Source organism: Pipistrellus kuhlii, unplaced genomic scaffold (genome assembly GCF_014108245.1).
Source record: "Pipistrellus kuhlii isolate mPipKuh1 unplaced genomic scaffold, mPipKuh1.p scaffold_m20_p_34, whole genome shotgun sequence".
Classification (NCBI taxonomy): domain Eukaryota; kingdom Metazoa; phylum Chordata; class Mammalia; order Chiroptera; family Vespertilionidae; genus Pipistrellus; species Pipistrellus kuhlii.
This window is the reverse complement of record NW_023425534.1, coordinates 692,268-712,472: the sequence shown is the minus strand read 5'-3', so window position 1 is coordinate 712,472 and position 20,205 is coordinate 692,268. Positions and strand designations below refer to the sequence as shown.

The 20,205-nt window shown below is 68.2% G+C and overlaps 1 protein-coding gene across 1 annotated transcript; it reads right to left on the bottom strand.

Moving 5' to 3' along the window:
• Positions 1-462: 462 nt before the first annotated feature.
• Positions 463-7,059, bottom strand: TNFRSF14 (TNF receptor superfamily member 14). Its single transcript, XM_036460824.2, has 8 exons — positions 6,865-7,059; positions 5,780-5,888; positions 5,358-5,483; positions 3,533-3,688; positions 2,313-2,403; positions 1,998-2,167; positions 1,335-1,378; positions 463-1,165 (listed from the first exon to the last, which is right to left on the bottom strand). The coding sequence occupies exons 1-8, from the start codon at positions 6,931-6,933 to the stop codon at positions 1,010-1,012; spliced, it is 921 nt and encodes a 306-aa protein (XP_036316717.2). The 5' UTR covers positions 6,934-7,059; the 3' UTR covers positions 463-1,009.
• Between the last annotated feature and the right edge of the window lie 13,146 nt (positions 7,060-20,205).

Below are 20,205 nucleotides of genomic sequence, written 5' to 3'. Positions count from 1 at the left end.
AGGCAGCTGATGGATATTTCTCTCTCATTGACATTACTAACTCTCTATCCCTCCCCCTTTCTCTCTGTAAAAAATATATATATATAAATGTAAAAAAAATATGTATAAATGTAAGAAATATATATAAATGCCGAAACCGGTTTGGCTCAGTGGATAGAGTATCTGCCTGCAGACTGAAGGGTCTCAGGTTCAATTCCGGTCAAGGGCATGTACCTTGGTTGCGGACATATCCTCAATAGGGGGTGTGCAAGAGGCAGCTGATCGATGTTTCTCTCTCATCGATGTTTCTAGCTCCCTATCCCTCTCTCTTTCTCTCTATAAAAAAAAATCAATAAAATATATTTTAAAAGAGAGAGAGAGAAATCAAAACTACAGACATGTTAACATTTAATATTATTAATATATTTAAAAAAAACAGGGAATGGGGAGGGCGGAGAGTGTGGTGGGAACCTGGTGGTGGGGGGAAGACATGAGGAACCTTTGTAACAATATGAACAATAAAGATTGATTTTTAAAAAAAACAACAACACAGGGAAGATTAACATGTATACAAATGTTCTTGCTGCACCTCCCGCAGCCCATGAGCTCTTATACTTGGGAAGGAATGAGGGAGGCTACAGGGTCAGGGAGAGCTCCGCCCTCCAGCTGGGATGTGTTTGAGGCCCTGACACAGGTCAGCCGAGGCGTGACCCTAGAGCCGCTCCCTACCGTTCCCAAGACTGTTAGTCATATGCTGCGCAGACAGGACACACCCAGGTCCCAGCCCCAGGAGGTGCCTGAGGGCCCGTCCTCCAGCTGAGCAGGGCCTGGGCAGCGCCCGGGGCGGCAGGAGGGCGGCAGGAGCGCCCTGGCTGGGTCCTCGCACCCAGGGTCAGGAGGGGGAGGCTCAGGCCCCTCAGGAGTCTGACGGGGAGACGCGGGTGGTCCCAAAGCCCCGGGCGCAGCTGGCAGTCTCTTCCTCAGCCCGGTGCGTCCCTGTATCCGGTCCCCGGGGCCTCGCGGAGATGGCTCAGGCGTCCGCACCGTGAAGCCAGGTGTCCGCCGGCGGGCCCCTCTGCGGGAAAATGGCCACGGTCTCCTCCACCGGCTCCGTGGTGACGTCTGGCTGGGCCTGGCCGGCCTGCAGGTCCCAACGCGGCTTCCTTTCTGCCCGCTCTCCTGTCCCCTGCACAGACCCTCAGCGTGAGGACCGGGCCGGCTCCCGCCTGGCCCGGGCGTCGGGGTCACGGGTCCCCAGGGGCTGGAGCGGGGCCTCCCTCCCCGGTTAGCACGGTGCACGGAGGACTCCGCCCGCGGGGACCTGGGGCCCACCCCGCCCCAGCCAGCAGCCTCACCGCCGGGGAGCCGGGCTGCAATCCCCGAGGAAAGGCGAATTCTCCTGCAAAACAGAGACGCTGTCAGGATGGGCCACCGGCCGGGACCACGGGCCTGCTGCTCACTGGGCACCGCTAGCGAGACCGACCGACCGCTCAGAGGCAGCAAGACCCATGGGGGGCGGCCCTCCGGGGCGGGCCTGTCCACCTCCCTGCTGCAGACCCCCCATCACCCTCATCATCATCACCACCTCAGCCCCCTCTCCATCCACAGGGAGGGCTGAGCCCCCAAGGGGAGCGGCTGCCCCGGGGCCGGGAGAAGGGACCCTGGGCCGGCCGGGCGCCTCCCGGGAGAGGACAGGGCAGGCCTTGCCCACAGGCCTGAGCCTCTCTGCTCAGCACCCGCCCCCCCCCCTCCCGGGTGGGCACGCAGAGCACCCCATGCAGGGACGGGCGGGGGGGGGGGCGGTGTCTGACGGGGCCTCCCTGTGCTCCTCTGTCCGCGGAGGGCAGGTGGGAGTTCGGGCCTGGTGCTGCTTGGGGGAGGGGGGGAGTCCAGACAGGAAGTCCCTCAGACAGGAAGTCCCGCCCCCGGGCCCGGTGGCCTCTCTTTTTGGGGGACAGAGCAGAGGTGCTGGGACGGAGGGCTGGGTCCTGAGCCGGAGGGACCAGGCTGCTGCTCACCACACAGCTTCCTGGTCCTGAGGTGCCTGAGTCCAAGGGCAATGGCGACGAGGAGGACAATGAGGGCGGAGGTGGTTCCGACCAGGGAGATGACGCGGACTCTGTGGGAGCACGTCACGTCGGAGCTGTTGGTCCCGGGCGTCTCCACGGTGTTCAGGAGGCCGCTGCACCTGGGAGGAGGCCGTGGCAGCGGGTGCGCACCCGGGGCCTGCGCCACCCGACCCCGAGCCAGCGTCCGGGCACAGCCTGGCACCCAGAGGGGAGGCCTACCCCCCAGGGGCCCTGGCAGCGCCTCCTGGGACCCGGGTCACCTACTTGGTCCAGGGCGTGCAGGCCGGCTGGGTGCCCCCCGCAGAGAAGGTGCCCGGAGGGCAGTCTTCACACCACGTGTCCTGCCCCTCGGAGCCTGAAACCAGAGTGTCCGCAGAGGCTCCCGGGGGGCGCCTGGCGGGGGGGGCGGGTCTGTGCCCGCGGGGGGGGGGGGTCTGCGCCCACAGGGGGGGCCGGGGGCCGGGGTCTACGCCCGCAAGGGGGCCAGGGTCTGCGCCCGCGGGGGGGGGTCTGCGCCCGCGGGGGGGCCGGGGTCTGCGCCCGCGGGGGGGGGTCTGCGCCCGCGGGGGGACCGGGGTCTGTGCCCGCCGAGGGGGGTCTGCGCCCGCGGGGGGGGGGTCTGCGCCCGCGGGGGGGGGGGGAGTCTGCGCCCGCGGGGGGGGGTCTGCGCCCGCGGGGGGCCGGGGTCTGAGCCCGCGGGGGGGGGGGGGGAGTCTGCGCCCGCGGGGGACCGGGGTCTGAGCCCGCGGGGGGGGGGGGGGGGAGTCTGCGCCCGCGGGGGACCGGGGTCTGAGCCCGCGGGGGGGGGGGGAGTCTGCGCCCGCGGGGGGACCGGGGTCTGTGCCCGCGGGGGGGGGGGGGTCTGTGCCCGCGGGGGCCGGGGTCTGCGCCCGCAGGGGGACCGGGGTCTGAGCCCGCGGGGCCGGGGTCTGCGCCCGCAGGGGGACCGGGGTCTGCGCCCGCGGGGGGGGGGGGGGAGTCTGCGCCCGCGGGGGACCGGGGTCTGAGCCCGCGGGGGGGGGGGGAGTCTGCGCCCGCGGGGGGACCGGGGTCTGTGCCCGCGGGGGGGGGGGGTCTGTGCCCGCGGGGGGCCGGGGTCTGCGCCCGCGGGGGGACCGGGGTCTGTGCCCGCGGGGGGGGGGGGGGGGGAGTCTGCGCCCGCGGGGGGCCGGGGTCTGCGCCCGCGGGGGGCCGGGGTCTGAGCCCGCGGGGGGGGGAGTCTGCGCCCGCGGGGGGCCGGGGTCTGTGCCCGCGGGGGGGGAGTCTGCGCCCGCGGGGGGCCGGGGTCTGAGCCCGCGGGGGGGGGAGTCTGCGCCCGCGGGGGGCCGGGGTCTGTGCCCACAGCGGGGACCGGGGGCCGGGGTCTGTGCCCGCTGGGGGGGGGGTCTGCGCCCGCGGGGGGCCGGGGTCTGTGCCCGCGGGGGGACCGGGGTCTGAGCCCGCGGGGGGCCGGGGTCTGTGCCCGCCAGGGGCGCTGGGCTCACCTGTCTCCCGCACGCTCTGGCCGGGGCGGCAGGCGCTGTGGGGCCTGCACTGGACACAGGCGTCCCCGTCCTCGCGCACACAGAAGTGGCCGCGCCCGCAGCCGCACACGGTGTTGGCCGTGGAGGAGCAGTTCCGCCGGGTCACCTGGCCCAGGCCTGCGGCCAGAGAAGCCGTCAGAGCAGCAGCCAGACGGCCAGGGCTGGGGCGGTCGCCCATCCCGGGGGAGCCACGCAGAGGGCTGGACGGCGCCCCCAGGCCTGGGGAGGGCGGGGGGGAGGGGGAGGGCCGGGGGAGGGCGGGGGGAGGGCGGGGGGAGGGCCTGGGGAGGGCGGGGGAGGGCCGGGGGAGGGCGGGGGGAGGGCGGGGGGAAGGCCTGGGGAGGGCGGGGGAGGGCCGGGGGAGGGCGGGGGGAGGGCCGGGGGAGGGCGGGGGGAGGGCCGGGGGAGGGCGGGGGGAGGGCGGGGGAGGGCCGGGGGAGGGCGGGGGGAGGGCCGGGGGAGGCGGGGGGAGGGCGGGGGAGGGCCGGGGCCAGCCCCCTCTGCTCCCCCTGGACGCTGCCAGCCCCCGCCCTGCTCAGCGTGACGTGTGCGGGAGGCGGACAGCAGAGGGTGCGGGAGGCGGACAGCAGAGGGTGCGGGAGGAGGACAGCAGGGGGTGCGGGAGGCGGACAGCAGGGGGTGCGGGAGGCGGACAGCCGGGGGTGGGGGGGCGGACAGCAGGGGGTGCGGGAGGCGACAGCAGGGGTGCGGGAGGCGGACAGCGGGAGGCGGACAGCAGGGGGTGCGGGAGGCGGACAGCAGGGTGTGCGGAGGCGGACAGCAGGGGTGCGGGAGGCGGCAGCAGGGTGTTCGGGAGGCGGACAGCAGGGGGTGCGGGAGGCGGACAGCAGGGTGTGCGGAGGCGGACAGCAAGGGGTGCGGGAGGCGGACGGCAGGGGGTGCGGGAGGCGGACAGCAGGAGTTGTGGGAGGCGGACGGCAGGGGTTGTGGGAGGCGGACGGCAGGGGGTGCGGGGATGGACGGCAGGGGGTGGGGAGGCGGACAGCAGGGGGTGCGGGGGCGGACAGCAGGGGGTGCGGGAGACGGACAGCAGGGGGTGCGGGAGGAGGACAGCAGGGGGTGCGGGAGGCGGACAGCAGAGGGTGCGGGAGGAGGACAGCAGGGGGTGCGGGAGGAGGACAGCAGGGGGTGCGGGAGTTGGACAGCAGGGGGTGCGGGGGCAGACAGCAGGGGGTGCGGAGGCGGACAGCAGGGGGTGCAGGGGCGGACAGCAGAGGGTGCGGGAGGCGGACAGCAGGGGGTGCAGGGGCGGACAGCAGGGGGTGCGGGAGGTGGACAGCAGGGGGTGCGGGAGGCGGACAGCCGGGGGTGGGGGGGCGGACAGCAGGGGGTGCGGGAGGCGGACAGCAGGGGGTGCGGGAGGCGGACAGCAGGGGGTGCGGAGGCGGACGGCAGGGGGTGCGGGAGGCGGACGGCAGGGGGTGCGGAGGCGGACAGCAGGGGGTGCGGGGGCGGACAGCAGGGGGTGCGGGGGGCGGACAGCAGGGGGTGCAGGGGCGGACAGCAGAGGGTGCGGGAGGCGGACAGCAGAGGGTGCGGGAGGCGGACAGCAGGGGGTGCGGAGGCGGACAGCAGGGAGTGCGGGGGCGGACAGCAGGGGGTGCGGGAGGCGGACAGCAGGGGGTGCGGGAGGCGGACAGCGGGAGGCGGACAGCAGGGGGTGCAGGGGCAGACAGCAGGGGGTGCGGAGGCAGACAGCAGGGGGTGCGGGAGGCGGACAGCAGGGGGTGCGGGAGGCGGACAGCAGGGCCCGGGGCTCGCTCACCGGGGTCACAGACGCGGCAGGGCAGGCACTCGCGCAGGCCGTTGAGGTGGGCGGTGAAGGTGCCGGGCGTGCAGGGCGCACACACGGTGCCCGCGAACTCCCCGCACGCCTCCTTCACTCGGTAGCCTGCGGGAGGGCACACTCAGGGCGGGGCGCCCGCGCAGGTGTGACCCTCCCCGCACCCACCGCTGTTCCCGGGCCACAGCAAGGACGGGGCCTCAGGGACCCCTCTCCCGGCCTGAAACGGGCTGCCCACCCGGCCCCCGCCCCCTCCCGGAGCAGTGGGGGTGCCCTGTGCCCAGGGCTCCAGGCCTCCCAGGAAGGGGTGCTGGGCAGAGGGCTCCAGCCAGGGGAGGGGGATTCCCGCCCCGAGCACAGCCCGCCCCCCCGCGCCCCGGGGACCCCTGCAGAGCAGCACCCACCTGGCCTGCACTTGGGGCAGCACACGGCCCCCGTGGGGAACTCCTCCTCTTTGCACGAGGGCGTGGCCAGCACGCAGGGCGGGGCTCTCAGGAGGAGAAGACACAGGGCCTGAGGGAGACGGGGCCGGGCCTCAGTCTCCCCCTCCGGGAAATGGGCGCCAGCAGCCCGTGTCCTGGTCCTGCCCTGCCGGGAGCGGAATGGTGGGGCCCAGGACAGGGCGGTCTATAGAGGACCCTAAAACCATGGGGTGGAGCCCTGGCCGGTGTGGCTCAGTGGGTAGAGCGTGGGCCTGCGGACTGAAGGGTCCCGGGTTCGACTCTGGTCAAGGGCATGTGCCTTGGTTGCGGGCACATCCCCAGTAGGAGGTGTGCATGAGGCAGCTGGTCCATGTTTCTGGCTCTCTATCCCTCTCTCTTCCTCTCTGTAAAAAATCAATAAAATATATTTTTTAAGAGCATATGCTCAGGTTGCAGGCTTGATCCCCAGTAGAGGGCGCGCAGGAGGCAGCCGATCAACGATTCTCATCATGGATGTTCTATTCCCTCTCCCTCTCCTTCCATCTCTAAAATCAATATATATATCAATATATATATATATATAATTTTTTTTTTAAGGAGCCTGGTGTGGGGGCGCTCTGTGTGACCTCTGACCCCCTGGGCTCAGGACAGTGGGGCCCCCGCCCCTGGGGAAGCGTGCCCCTGGGGTGCCCTCTGGCCGGTGTGGGTGCTCTGACCCCCTGGGAGCCCAGGGCAGGCACAGCTCTGGGGGCCTCTGGCCTGACCGGCGTCAGAGCCAGGGGCTGGGGAGGGGGCGGGGGCCTGCGGCAGAGCTGCTCCTCAGTATGAGCTTGGTGCTCAGAGGCTTCCTGTCCCAGACGGGCTGCGGGGGTGGAGATTTCATCCCTGAGTGTGTGTGTGGGGGGGGGGGGGGGGGGGGGCGGGGAGTGGGCAGGGTTCGGTCTCTGTGGTGGGGTGTCTCCCCTGGCCGTCCCCCAGGCCCGTGGCCAGGGCCGTGCGCGGCGGGGCTGGCACTGCCCCCCCAGGCTGCTGGGCGCCCCCCCGGGGCCTCGCGGCCTCCGACTCACCAGGCTCAGGACGTCGGCGGAGGGCGTGGGGCTGCAGGGAGTTGGCCCCCAGCCAGGCAGACACTCCATGACCACCTCAGGGACCCTTCACTCCCGGACGGCCGTCCCTGGACTCCTGCCGGCAGGACAGACGGACGGGGGGAGAGACGGAGCCATTCTCGAGACCTCGGTGCTATGGCGGGCAGGTCCCAAATAGAAAGTGAAAGATCCTGTTTACAGCACTCTAGGCAGGCGGGGCAAACCCCACAGGCAGGGAGCGGGCTCAGGCCGGCTGGGCTCCCAGCGCCAGGAGAGGCCAGGCAGGCAGAGCTGTTCTCTGGCCCCGCTCCTGTCCGGGAGCCTCCCACCCCGAGTTCCTAGTAGAAGTGGGCGCCCCCCAAGCACAGCTCGCTCCCCCTGTCGCTCCGCACCCCATTCTCTCCACATGAGGGGCAGAGCCTCTGAGCTCAGTGACCTGGGCACCCACCCCTGCCAGAGGGCACCCAGGGGCCAGCGGGTCCCCCTGGAGCACCCTCAGGGGCTTCCCACCATGTTCCCTGCAGGGGGTGGGCCGGGGAGTGGGGCTCAGGGAGACGGCCGGGCCCGGGGCTCCCGGTGCAAACGGGGCTCAGAACCAAACCCTCCTCGTCCGTCGTCCTCGGGAGAGGCCCCCCCCCCCGCCTTCCCTGCACCCGCTGCCTCCAGGCCCGGGCCCCTGTGGGAGGCCTGGGCGGGAGACCCGTCCCCTCAGAGGCAGGCTCAGGCTTGGGGGCTCCAGAGGGGCAGCCACCCCCGACCGCGACGTTGAGGGGGTGGGGCAGAGGGCGTCCCCTGAGGTGGGGAGGCTGCAGGTGGGGGTTTGGGGTGGGTGCACTGGAGCGTCCGGAACTCACACCCCCCTAGACTGGGCCTGGGGCTCCTCACCCCCTTTCCAGGCCCCTGGTCCCCTCGGTCCCCCCTCCCCTCGGTCCCCCCTCCCCTCGGTCCCCCTTCCCCTCGGTCCCCCCTCCCCTCGGTCCCCCCTCTCCTCGGTCCCCCTTCCCCTCTGGCCGCCTCCCCTCGGTCCCTCCTCCCCTCGGTCCCCCCTCCCCTCGGTCCCCCTCCTCCTCGGTCCCCCCTCCCCTCGGTCCCCCCTCTCCTCGGTCCCCCCTCCCCTCGGTCCCCTCTCCCCTCGGTCCCCCCTCCCTTTGGTCCCTTCTCCCCTCGGTCCCCCCTCCCCTCGGTCCCCCCTCTCCTCGGTCCCCTCTCCCCTCGGTCCCCCCTCCCCTCGGTCCCCCCTCCCCTCGGTCCCCTCTCCCCTCGGTCCCCTCTCCCCTCGGTCCCCCCTCCCCTCGGTTCCCCCTCCCCTCTGACCCCCTCCCCTCAGTCCCCTCTCCCCTCGGTCCCCCCTCCCCTCGGTCCCCCCTCCTCCTCGGTCCCCCCTCCCCTCGGTTCCCTCCCCTCTGACCCCCTCCCCACTCCGTTTCCCAGATGCTAGCAGACCTTGCTCGCCAGGCTCTGAGAGGCCCGGCCGGCCCGGGAGGGGGCCCGGCTCCAGGGCCGGGTGAGGCGAGTGGAGGCCGGGAGTGAAGGGGGATGTGGTCAGCTGCCGTGATGGTCATGGGGCTCAGAGGACCCCGGGGTGATCACAAGCTGCTTCTTCCCCTCCCTCCTCCCCGACACAGTAAAATGACATTAAAAACAGCCCGGGAGCCAAAACGGGTGTGGCTCAGTGGACAGAGTGTCGGCCTGCGGACTGAGGGGTCCCGAGTTCGATTCCGGTCAAGGGCATGGACCTTAGCTGCGGGCACATCCCCGGTGGGGGGGGGTGCAGGAGGCAGCTTGTCGATGTTTCTAACTCTGTCCCTCTTCCTTCCTCTCTGTAAAAAATCAACAAACTATATTTAAAATAATAATACTAAATAAATAAATAAAAATAAAAGCACGCGGGCGCCTCACCTCCTCATGCACCTGCTCGGAGGAGGCGGCGCACGCCCTGGCCCCTCCCTCCACGTCCGTCCGCACGTGGCCCGGCCGTGGGCACGGCCAGGGGCGTGCTGGGCGCCTGGGCCCGAGGCGGGCGGGCGGGGCCGTGCGGGGTGGCGTGTGGGAACTGTGGGCCCAGACAGGACTGTGGTTTCAGGCGAGGCCTCCTGTGCAGAGGCAGCAACCGCCGGAAGAGGCCCGCCCGCCCGCCCTCAGCGACTCCCCCAGTTCAAGGCCTGCGCCCCCTCCAGGGCAAAGGCTGGGACCGCAAAGGGGGCGCTGCTCCCGCTGAAGGCACTGAGTCATGCCCCCCCATTCTCTCCAGAAAGCCATGGGGGGAGGGGGGAGGGGAGGGGGAGAGGGGGAAGGGAGGGAAGGGGAAGGGGACAGGGGGAGGGGACAGGGGGAGGGGAGGGGAGGGAAGGGGAAGAGGGGGAGGGGAGGGGAGGGGAGGGAGAGGGGAGGGGAAGGGGAGGGGAAGAGGGGGAGGGGAGGGAAGGGGAGGGAGAGGGGGAGGGGAAGGGGAGGGAGAGGGGGAGGGGAAGGGGAGGGAAGAGGGGGAGGGGAAAGGGAGGGGGAGGGGAGTGGAGGGGAGGGACAGGGGATGGGACAGGGAGAGGGGACAGGGGGAGGGGAGGGGAGGAAGGGGGAAGAGGGGAGGGGAGGGGTGAGGGGGAGGAGGGGGAGGGGAGGGGAGGGGAGGGACGGTGAGAGGGGAGGGAGAGGGGGAGGGGAAGGGGAGGGAGAGGGGGAGGGAGGGGGAGGGAGAGGGGGAGGGGAAGGGACGGGAGGGGAGGGGGAGGGAAGGGGTAGTGGGAGGGGGAGGGGAAGGGGAGAGAGAGGGAAGGGGAGGGGAGGGGAGGGGGAGGGGAGGGGAGGGGAAGGGTTGAAAAAAAGGAAGGAGCCGGAGGAGGAAGCTCTGGGAGGCGTGTCCGGGCCCAGATGGACCCGCGGCCCCGGGACTGTGGTGGGAGCCAGGTGGCCCTGACCGAGGGGGAGAGGAAGGGGGCGGGTGCCTTCCAGGAAAGCAGGCCGATGCAGAGATTCTGAGTCAGTCACGCGCAGTCACCCAGGAAGTCCCTCTAGGAATTCCGAGTGGGAAACCCACCCGGGGGTGCCCGGAGGCATTTTGGGAAGAGAGACTGGTGGAAACAACCTAAATGTCATCGATGGAGCCACACGGCCCGCCCGGCCAGGCACCCACACGGCCGGCCTGGGCCCCGGCCAGGCACCCACACGGCCGGCCTGGCAGCCTGGCCCCGGGGCCGGCGGAGCTGCCCGGAGTAGTGGGCGCACGGGCGGCCTCGGGGTCCAGGGGCCGGAGGTCAGGGCCGGGGGCCAGGCAGGGGCGCAGGCCGCCTCCAGCGAAGAGGGAGCTGCAGGCCGCGCCCCAGGAACCGGTTCTCTGAAACCAGGTCCGGGCGGCCGGCTTGTGGCTGAGCGTCCACCACTGAACCAGAAGCTTCCATTCCCGCTCGGGGCGCAGGCAGCCGACCCTGATCCTCTCTCATCGTGGATGTTTCTCTCCTTTCCTCTCTGGATTCAGTAAAAACACATCTTTAGCGCTAGCCAGTGTGGCTCAGTGGATACAGCGTCGGCCTGCGGACTGAAGGGTCCCGGGTTCGATTCCTGGTCAGAGGCACAGGCCTGGCTGTGGGCTCAGTCCCCAGCAGGGGGCGTGCAGGAGGCAGCCGACCAGTGATTCTCTCTCATCATTGATGTTTCTATTTCTCTCTCCCTCTCCCTTCCTGTCTGAAATCAACAAAAATCAGGAAACATAAGAAACAAGCCGTGTGTGTAAAGCATAGAACCCCAGCGCCGGCCGGAGTGTCCGGGCGGGGGGACAGGGCGGCCGGCAGAGACGCCGAGGCAGGCGCACCGGTGGACGGGCTGTCCCCAGGCAAAGGCCTGTCCGTCCGGACCCGCCCTGGACGCCCAGAAACCAGCACCGAGGAGCGAGACTCTCCGCGGAGGGGCTGCGGGGCGGGAGGAGGCGGCGCCGGAGAGCCGGCCGAGAAACAGCGAGCGCTCGGCGGTCTGAGGGGCGCCTTCTCTGCGAGCAGACGACAGGGTCCCACACAGAGCCGAGACCCGACGGGGCCACGTATGAAGACACACGCCAGGCTGGTGCACGGACACGCACGGGTCCGGACACGCGGGCACCTCTGCAGAGGCATCTGGGGAAAGCCCACGCGCACCCGCACCCCACGGCAAAGACGGCAGAAGCCACGCCGAGGCCTGTGGGAGGCCACCATGGCCTCCACGGCAGAGGCCCGCCACGGAGCCAGCAAGGCTGGTGACCCTTGAGGCCGGGCAGCGTGCACCTCGGAGCTTGATCACCACCCCGTGGACCCCACTCCCTCTCCGCCAGGTGCCGGGGGGGCCCCTCGGGACAGGCCGCCCCGAGTCCCGCTGGGCGGGCTCTTCGGGTGAGCGGCTCCGAGAGGAACCACGCGCTCCCCTCTCCCGGTGCCCGGAGGCAGGAGGCGCCCAGGGAGCCGGTGCTAGGAGTCGCTGACTGTGCGCCGCCCAGAGGGAGGTGTCCTTTTCCAAATCCCTGAGCAGCACACACAGGCAGTCCCGTAGCCACCCGTTGGGAGCCTCTGGGTCTGCGAGTGACGGTTAGACCGTTGTAACCTGGAATGCATCATGAGCTTGCTCATGGCATAAAGACAGGGAATTCATTTTTTTAAATATGCTTTATTGATTTTTTTTTTTTTTTTACAGAGAGGAAGGGAAAGGGATAGTGAGATGAGAAACATGGATCAGCTGCCTCCTGCACACCCCCTACTGTGTGTGTGCCTGTGTGTGTGTGAGAGTATGTATGTGTGCATGTGCATGTGTGTACGTGTGTGAGAGTGTGTGTGAGTATGTGTGAGAGTGTGTGTGTATGAGAGTGTGTATGTGCATGTGTGTGTGTGTGTGTGTGTGCGTGTGTGTGTGTGTGTGTGTAGGGGCTTCTTGTGTGGGTGGGGGTAGGGAGGAGGGGTGGGGAAAAAGGGAGAGGTGGGTGGGGGAGGAGAGGGCTGGGGAGGGGGGAGGGGTGGGGAAAGGGGGATGGCTGGGGAGGGGGAGGTGGGGGAGGGGGAGATGGGGTGGAGTGGGGGGAGAGGTGGGGAAAGGGAAGGGGTGAGGGTGGGGTGGGGGAGGGGTGCCAAAACCACCTCGGGCGGCCTCTTTTGCATCCTGTGGGTTTTACGCCAGCTCCAGCTCGCTTTACATTTATAAGAACAGACTAATCTAGAACTGAATTAGCGTTCACGGCTGGTGAGGCCGGCACAGGACAGCCCCGGGGGGGGGGGGGGGGGGGGACTGCGGTTCCGCAGAAGGTGGGTGGGTGGTTCCTGTCTACTGCACTGCCCTGTCCCACCTCCGCTGGGCCCGGCCTCCCACGACCTCAGCCCCGGTGGGGAATCAAAGGTGAGTCAGGTGGGGAATCAGAGGTGAGTCAGCCGGCCCCTCCGCCTCCAGGGCTCCCAGCCCACACTCCGGAAGCACCTGCTGTGCGGGGGGGGGGCGGGGGGGGTGAATGAGGGGGAGCACGGTGGGCGTGGAGGCCACCGCCCTCATGGGGGACCCGCTGGCAGGTGGGGTAACTACCCTGTGTCCCCGAAAATAAGACAGTGTCTTATATTAAGTTTTGCTCCCAAAGATGCGCTAGTTCTTATTTTCAGGGGGTGTCTTATTTTTCCACGAAGAAGAATACGGTGCACATTTATTGTTAAATGAAAATAAAGGAAATCTATTACCTGTATATGGTACGGTAGTACGGTAGCTGTTAACACAAACCAGACAAACTGAATCCTATAGTATCAAGAATTTACTCATTTATTCAATGGCAATCATGTCATCATCCTCTGGAACATCATCCTAACAATCCAATTCCTGGATTTCCTGGTGAATTTCTTGTGACTCCATTTCTTTCAGAATCAGTGGACCAAATCTCTCATGTTTAGCCTGGGGGGGCCTTATTTTCGGGGGATGCCTTATATTTCACTCAGAAGGAAACCTGTAAGTAGGTCTTATTTTCGGAGGATGTCTTACTTTCGGGGAAACGCGGTAGAATCTCAGTGCCGTCCACGGGAGAAGCACTCACGCCTGCGGAGAAGCCTGTGGGTTTGGGGAGCCACTGCCCACACCTGCGGGAGGACAGCCCCAGCCCCGTGGTCAGCAAACCGCGGCGCCCGAGCCACAGGCGGCTCTTTGGCCCCCGGAGTGCGGCTCTTCCACAAAACACCACGGCCTGGGCACGTCTGTGCAGATGAAGTGGCGTTAGAAGACGTTTACGTTTAAAAGATTTGGTTCTCCAAAGAAATGTCCATCGTTGGGCTGTTGATGTTCGGCTCTGCGGACCAATGAGTTCCCGACCACGGCCCCAGCCGATGGACAAACGCTCCGGGCACGGCAGCTGTGCCGCTTGCTTCATTATTTGTTTAAATTAGCCCTGACCAGTGTGGCTCACTGGATAGAGCGTCGACCTGCGGACTGAAGGGTCCCAGGTTCAATTCCGGTCAAGGGCATGCACCTTGGTTGTGGGCACATCCCCAGTGGGGAGTGTGCAGAGGCAGCTGATGGGTGTTTCTCCCTCATTGGCGTTTCTACGGTAACTCTCTGTCCCTCTCCCTCCCTGTCTGTAAAAAAATCAATAAAATATATTTAAAAAGTATTTTTGTTGATTTCAGAGAGAGGGAGGGAAAGAGAAACATCCACGAGGAAGGAGAGTCATGGATCTGCTGGCCCGGGGCCCCTGCCCTGACCGGGAACTGAGCTGTGACCTCCTGGTCCTTGGGAAAAACTGCTGTTTGAACTGCCCTGTTACCCTCGTCTCTTATTCCGCAGGTCAGCTCTGCTATGTTTAGACTGTAAAATAACTTGTTTTTTAGCTTGAATAGAAGAGATAAACTTAACTGTCTGACCCTGCAAGCTAGCCGTCTAGCTGATACGCTGACATTGGTGCCATGCGCCGGTATAGATATGTACTCAGGGTCACAGGTGTCTGTGTAGATATGACATGTGTGTTAGCTATGATATGCACTCAAGGTTGCAAATCGTCTGTAAAAGTAACTTACACAGGACCCGAAAAGATAATAATAATAATAATAACAATAGAGAGAATGCTCCCTCCTTTGGGGGTCAGCGCGTAAGGGGCCTCCGCTCTGGACCTGCACGCAGTGAAGATGACTCCTGACGAACGGGTTCCTGCGGCGTCTGGTCCCGCCCGCTGACTGCGACAGGACAGGTCATAGGTCGGCGCTCCCCCTCTGCGCCAGGCTGGCCGGGCCAGTCGGTGTTTTATAACCTAAAAGCAGGGCTCCGCCGGGTGTTTTATATCCCAAACCACAGGGCGCCACCCCTGGGCCTGCAGGAAGTGGCTCCCTGAAGCCCATTGGTTTCAGACCGGGAGCGGGAGAGAGCAAGGCAGGGACCTCCGATTGGGTGAAAGTGAAGTGTGGACACGCCCCTCTCACAGGCGGGCACAGGGCACCTGTGGTCTCCGCGCTCCCGACCTGCCAACGGCCGTGACCGGCTCAGGGAAGGTCTAGCCTCGGACGGGACGGCCACGAGCAGCTTTCGTTAACGAGCTGTCACTCCTCTCCCTCCTGTGGGGCTGGTCCGCCCCGTGTGTGTGAGGCCGCCACCCGGCCTCCCTGCGCTGGCCGGCGTAGCTGTGGCCCCTTGTCTCCCACGGGGAGGGGCACCCCTGGGCGGGCGGCCAGGACCCCCGAGCAGCGTGGCTGACTGCTCTGCCGCCGGCCTGTCCCTCTCGCCGGCTCTGCCTCCCCAGAGGGCCGCCTGGGACCAGTGTCCGCCTTTTCCAGGAATGGGCCCGCCCCCACGTGGCCACCAGGGGGCAGCAAAGCCCTGTGCTCGCTCTTCTGGCGCCTGTGTGAGTGTGTGTGTGTGTGCATGCATGTGTGTGTGTGCATGCGTGTGTGTGTGCATGCGTGTGTGTGCGTGCGTGTGTGTGTGTGTGCATGTGTGTGTGTGCATGTGTGTGTGTGTGTGTGTGTGTGTGTGGCCTGCACACCTTCAGGGAGGGGTGGGTGTGGGTTTGGGCCCCCCTCCCCTTAGGATTGTCTGCCCTCTGTCCCTGCTGTCCTGGTTCAGGGCCCAAGACCATGGGACCCTCCACCTGCGGCCACGCTGGTTGAGGGGTGTCTCTGGGGGGTTTGGGGGACCAGGAAGAGAGGTGCTGGGAGAGGCCACCCCTGCTCTGCTCAGGCCCTGCAGCCCAGTCACAGGGGCGGGACCAGGAAGGTAGGGCTGACCCCACTGCGGAGGGCGCCAGCCACCCCCTCCCCGTGTCCTGGCGCCACCCTGGGCCTGCAGAACCGCAGCTCCTGGCTCACTCATCTGTAAAGTTGGGGGGCAGGGGGCGGGCTGGGTGCCAGGGAAGAGGCCAGCAAGGCAGGGTCCAGCCCTGGGCACAGTGCCCCCTCCCAGGAGGCCTGGCTTCCCTCCCCCTGCTCCGGGCAGCCGTCCTGGGTCTTAGAGGTGCTGTCAGCCTTGGGGGACAGTACAGGGGACGGGGGACGAGGGGGTGGGGGCTGGGGACACAGCCCCGGTGGAGGCTGCAGACTAGCGCCCTATTCCAGCTCCCCTGGGGTCCAGGCTGGGCTGGGTCCTGCAAATCTCAGCACCCCAGCCCACCCCCCACTTCCACATAAACCCCCAGGCCTCCCCTGGCTGGGAGAAGCGGGGGTCCAGCTGTGGGCCTGGCTGGCTGACCAGGCAGCCCCACCGACACACACACACACACACACACACACACACACACACACACACGCCCTGCAGACCAGGCTGCAGGACGGCACTGCCCCAGCCTCCGCCCTCCGCCTGGGCAGCCTCTGCCCTCCACAGCCTTTGTTACCTGCCAAGCCCTGGCCCCGGACCCCTCCTCCAGGGGGAAGAGAGGGTGGGGGTGGGGGCAGGGAGGGGAGCCCGCTCACAGCTAAGGGCCAGCCTGTCCCAAAGCTGGGCTGCTGGCCTCGCCCTGGCACTGGGCTTCAAGTGGGAGGGGAGCCCCAGCTGGTGCGGCTCAGTGGATAGAGCATCCATCGGTCTGCAGACTGAAGGGTCCCGGGTTCGATTCCAGTCAAGGGCATGTGCCTTGGTTGTAGCACATTCCCAACAGGGGTTGTGCAGGAGGCAGCTGATCGATGTTTCTAGCTCTCTAGCCCTCTCCCTTCCTCTCTGTAAAAAATCAATAAACTATATTTTTTAAATGAAAATAAAAATAGACGGAGGAGACAATCCCTCCCCAGGAGGACGCTGAGGGCCGCAGGGCTGCCTTCCCCCGGTCCCTCCGAGGCGGACGCCACCCGTGTGGGGTGGGCCCGGGCGGGCGGAGTTGCACCCCGGGAAGCGGGCCTCTGGAGCGCCCCCCCACCCCCGGGAGCCGCCTGCGCCCACCCCGCCCGCACCCACCGGACGAAACCCCCTCTGCCCCCGGTCCCATCCAGCGCAGAACCAGAACCAGAACCAGAACCAGAACCAGAACCAGAACCGGGCCGCGCCGCGGGCTCCCCTGGGGAGGGCGAGCGGGAGAGGCGAGGGGGACCCGCCCCCCAGGGCGCCCTGCGGGGCACGGCACCCCATCTTCGCTGGGGTGTGGGCGGGGTGGGGGGCGCCCCCCCTCTGGGTCCGGCTCTCACACCCAGCAGAGCAGCACCCCCTCTTTCCCCCCCAGACCCCCAAGTCCCAGCGCTGCCGGGACAGAGGCCGGGGAGGGGTCCTGGCACCCGTCTCCCTGTCCCTCTGTCCCCGCCTCTTCCCCCCCCCCCTCCAGGTGCCCCGGAACTCCTGCTGCCGGCCCCCCGACTGGAGCTCCGGCCGGTGACCCCGTGGCTGCAGGGGGTCTGCCCTTTGGGGGGCTGTGGCCCCTGAGAACCTTCTCCTGGACACCCCGGAGCCCCCAGCACCTCCCCCAGGAGGCCCCCTCCTCCAGGGCCCCCCTCCTCCAGGAGCCCCCCCTCCTCCAGGGCCCCCTCCTCCTCCAGGGCCCCCCTCCTCCTCCAGGCCCCCTCCTCCAGGGCCCCCCTCCTCCAGGGCCCCCCTCCTCCAGGGCCCCCTCCTCCTCCAGGGCCCCCTCCTCCTCCAGGGCCCCCCTCCTCCTCCAGGAGCCCCCCCTCCTCCAGGGCCCCCCTCCTCCTCCAGGGCCCCCCTCCTCCTCCAGGAGCCCCCCCTCCTCCAGGGCTCCCCCCTCCTCCAGGGCCCCCCTCCTCCTCCAGGGCCCCCCTCCTCCAGGGCCCCCCCTCCTCCAGGGCCCCCCTCCTCCAGGGCCCCCCTCCTCCAGGGCCCCCTCCTCCTCCAGGGCCCACCCCTCCTCCAGGGCCCCCTCCTCCTCCAGGAGCCCCCCCTCCTCCAGGGCCCCCCCCCCTCCTCCAGGGCCCCCCTCCTCCTCCAGGGCCCCCCTCCTCCAGGGCCCCCCTCCTCCAGGGCCCCCCTCCTCCAGGGCCCCCTCCTCCTCCAGGGCCCCCCCTCCTCCAGGGCCCCCTCCTCCTCCAGGGCCCCCCCCTCCTCCAGGAGCCCCCCCTCCTCCAGGGCCCCCCCCTCCTCCAGGGCCCCCCTCCTCCAGGGCCCCCCTCCTCCTCCAGGGCCCCCCTCCTCCAGGGCCCCCCTCCTCCTCCAGGGCCCCCCTCCTCCTCCAGGGCCCCCCTCCTCCTCCAGGGCCCCCCTCCTCCAGGGCCCCCCCCTCCTCCAGGGCCCCCCTCCTCCTCCAGGGCCCCCCTCCTCCAGGGCCCCCTCCTCCAGGAGCCCCCCTGTTTGCTCTGCCCCGGGCTGGGCCCATGGGACACATCACCATCCGCTCGCTGGGCTGTCAGATACACACACCCCGACTAGGGCCAGGGATTGAACCTGCAACCCAGGCATGGGCCCTTGACCAGGAATCGAACCCGTGACCCTTCGATGCATGGACCAACGCTCTAACCACTGAGCACACTGGCCAGGGCAAGACCTGGTATTTTTTTTTAATTTATATATATATAATTTCAGAGAGGGAGAGGGAGAGAGAAACACCAATGATGACAATCACTGGTTAGCTGCCTCCTGCACGCCCCCTACTGGGGATGGAGCCTGCCAGCGGGCACGTGCTCTGGACAGGAACCAAACCTGGACTGTTGGGTCCACAGGCGGACACCCTACCCACTGAGCCACACCGGCCAGGTATTCCAGGCAGCAACTGGACCGTAGGGGCCCCGGGGAGAGGCAGGGCTGCTGTGTGTCTCAGAAGAGGAAGCTGCAGTCGGGAGGAGGCCCCACCTCTCGCCCCCACCCTGTCAGTGTGTGTGTGTGTGTGTGTGTGTGTGTGTGTGTGTGTGTGAGGCGCTGGCAGGCGGGGGCGGGGGAACAGCACAGGCGGGCGCTGGCAGGAGGAGGCCAGCGTGCGGCGGGCGGAGCGCAGCCCGTGGCGGCACCGGCACCGGCTCAGCAGCAGGACGGGAAGGTGCCCCCAGACCGGTGCCCGGGACCTGGGGCTGTGCCAGGCTCGGCCGCCGGTGCCAGGGCCCTGCCCAGCTGCCCCCGGGGCCCTTGGGCAGGAGCCGCCCGGACGCTGGCCGGCCCCGTGTGGTCCCGCGCGGCCCGGGTGGCCAGGTACGCGGGCTGCCCGCTGCGCCAGCCGCGGCCCTGAATGGCCGGAGCCTTTGTGGGCGAGCAGCTGGCGGCCTTTGTGCGGCCGTGGGAAAGCCCTGCCGCCTCTCAGCCCTCAGAGCCGGATTATCTCCGCCAGGACACCTCCCAAGGACGTCCCGGAGTGGGGAGGGGCCGCCCAGAGGCCCCCCTGCCTGGCAGGAAGGTCCCTGAGCGAGGAGACCCCAGACACGCTCCCCGCCCCCGAGGCCAGCTGCCCACACCAGGCGGGTTACAGGGAGCCCCCCGTCCCTCCAGGCTGTCCCTCCGGGGTGTGGGGGCCCCTGGCCCCCGGGGGCATGGTCAGCGGAAGGGCCTGCTGGGGGCTGACAGCCCCCCTCCCTGCCCTCCCCCTCCCAGGGCAGGTCCATGACGGGGGAGGGGGGTGCTCGGGGCCTGGATGGGGAGGGGGGCAGGAACGCACCCTTAGTTAGCACCTGCTGCATACAGGCCGAGCGGGACCTTCTCCTGGACCAGCTCAGGATTCTGAGAAGGGAAGCGAGACCACATGTGCCCAGGCCCAGCGCAGGGGACAGGCCACACGGTCCCCAGTGCCTTGAGGCCCCAGCACCCCAGCCTTCCTCTGCACCGCCGGACGCAGGCGGGGTCGCCACCCAGCTGGCTGAGTGAAGGGGGCGGACCCCAGGGCGGGCAGAGCCGGGTGGCCGCAGGTGACTGAGACGGTGACGCCGGCTGCACGCCCAGGGGCCTGGATGCTCTGCCTCTATCGCCCCCTTCGTCCTCAGCACAGGCCAGGGAGGAACTGCTGCCAGCCCACTTCACAGATGGAGAGACGGAGGCCCCGAGGGCAATGTCTGAACGCCAAGGCCGGGCACAGCCCTGCCCGCTAGGCAGGGACTCCCCACAGAGGCCTCTCCAGGCCCAGAGCCGTCTCTGCGCCGGGAGGTGGGCTCCAGAGACCGAAGACGAGCCCGGGGCACTGGCTCAGTGGCTGAGCGTCGGCCTAGGAACCAGGAGGTCCGGGTTCGATGCCCGGTCAGGGCACAGGCCTGGGTTTTGGGCTCGACCCCCTGCGTGGGGTGTGCAGGAGGCAGCCCATCCACGATTCTCTCTAATCACTGATGTTTCTCTCTCTCCCTCCCTCCCCCTTCCTCTAAAACAACAACAACAACAAAAACAAACGAACAAAAACCCCTAACTGCTGTGACTCAGTGGATAGAGCGTCGGCCTGCGGACCGAAGGGTCCAGGTTCCGTCCCCGTCAAGGGCACGGACCTTGGTTGCGGGCACATCCCCAGTTTCTCTCTGTCTCCCCCCCCCCCCGCTCCCTAAAATCAATAGGAAAATGTCGGGGGGTGGGGGTAACAAACAAGCAAAGATCAGCCAGGCCAGACCCTGAACCAGGCCTGTGGGGGTGAAGCAGGCACAGGGGGGGAGGGGGGAACCAGGCTGGGCACCCCCAGGAGCTGAACTTGGGGTGGGGGAGCTGGGTGCTTTGGGACAGCACCAGGCTCTGCAGGTGCAGAGCAGCCAGGCCCTTGGGTGCGGAGCTGTGTGGGTGCGGGAGGGAAGGTCCCGGGCCGGGGAGAAGCACAGGGGAGAAGGGGGAGGGCAGCGGCCTCCTCTGCTCAGCCCCCGGCCAGCAGCGGGGCCTCGGTGTGCCCACCTGGGCAGTGGGCGCGGGGCGCTCCCACAGCAGCCCCCCAATGAGAAGGGGCGGCAGGCGCCTGGGGGCGGGGACCCCAGGCAGTCTCCCCCGGGGTGACCCCGCTCCGTGCCTCAGGGGGGGAAGAGGCGGGGACAG

Excerpts from the sequence above, each read along its gene's own strand:
- TNFRSF14 (XM_036460824.2), bottom strand. The coding sequence starts at position 6,933 with ATGGAGTGTCTGCCTGGCTGGGGGCCAACTCCCTGCAGCCCCACGCCC. Across the intron at positions 5,484-5,779 it reads CTGCCCCAAGTGCAGGCCAG|GCTACCGAGTGAAGGAGGCG; the intron begins GTGGGTGCTGCT and ends GCCCTCCCGCAG. Across the intron at positions 2,168-2,312 it reads GCCTGCACGCCCTGGACCAA|GTGCAGCGGCCTCCTGAACA; the intron begins GTAGGTGACCCG and ends GCCTCCTCCCAG.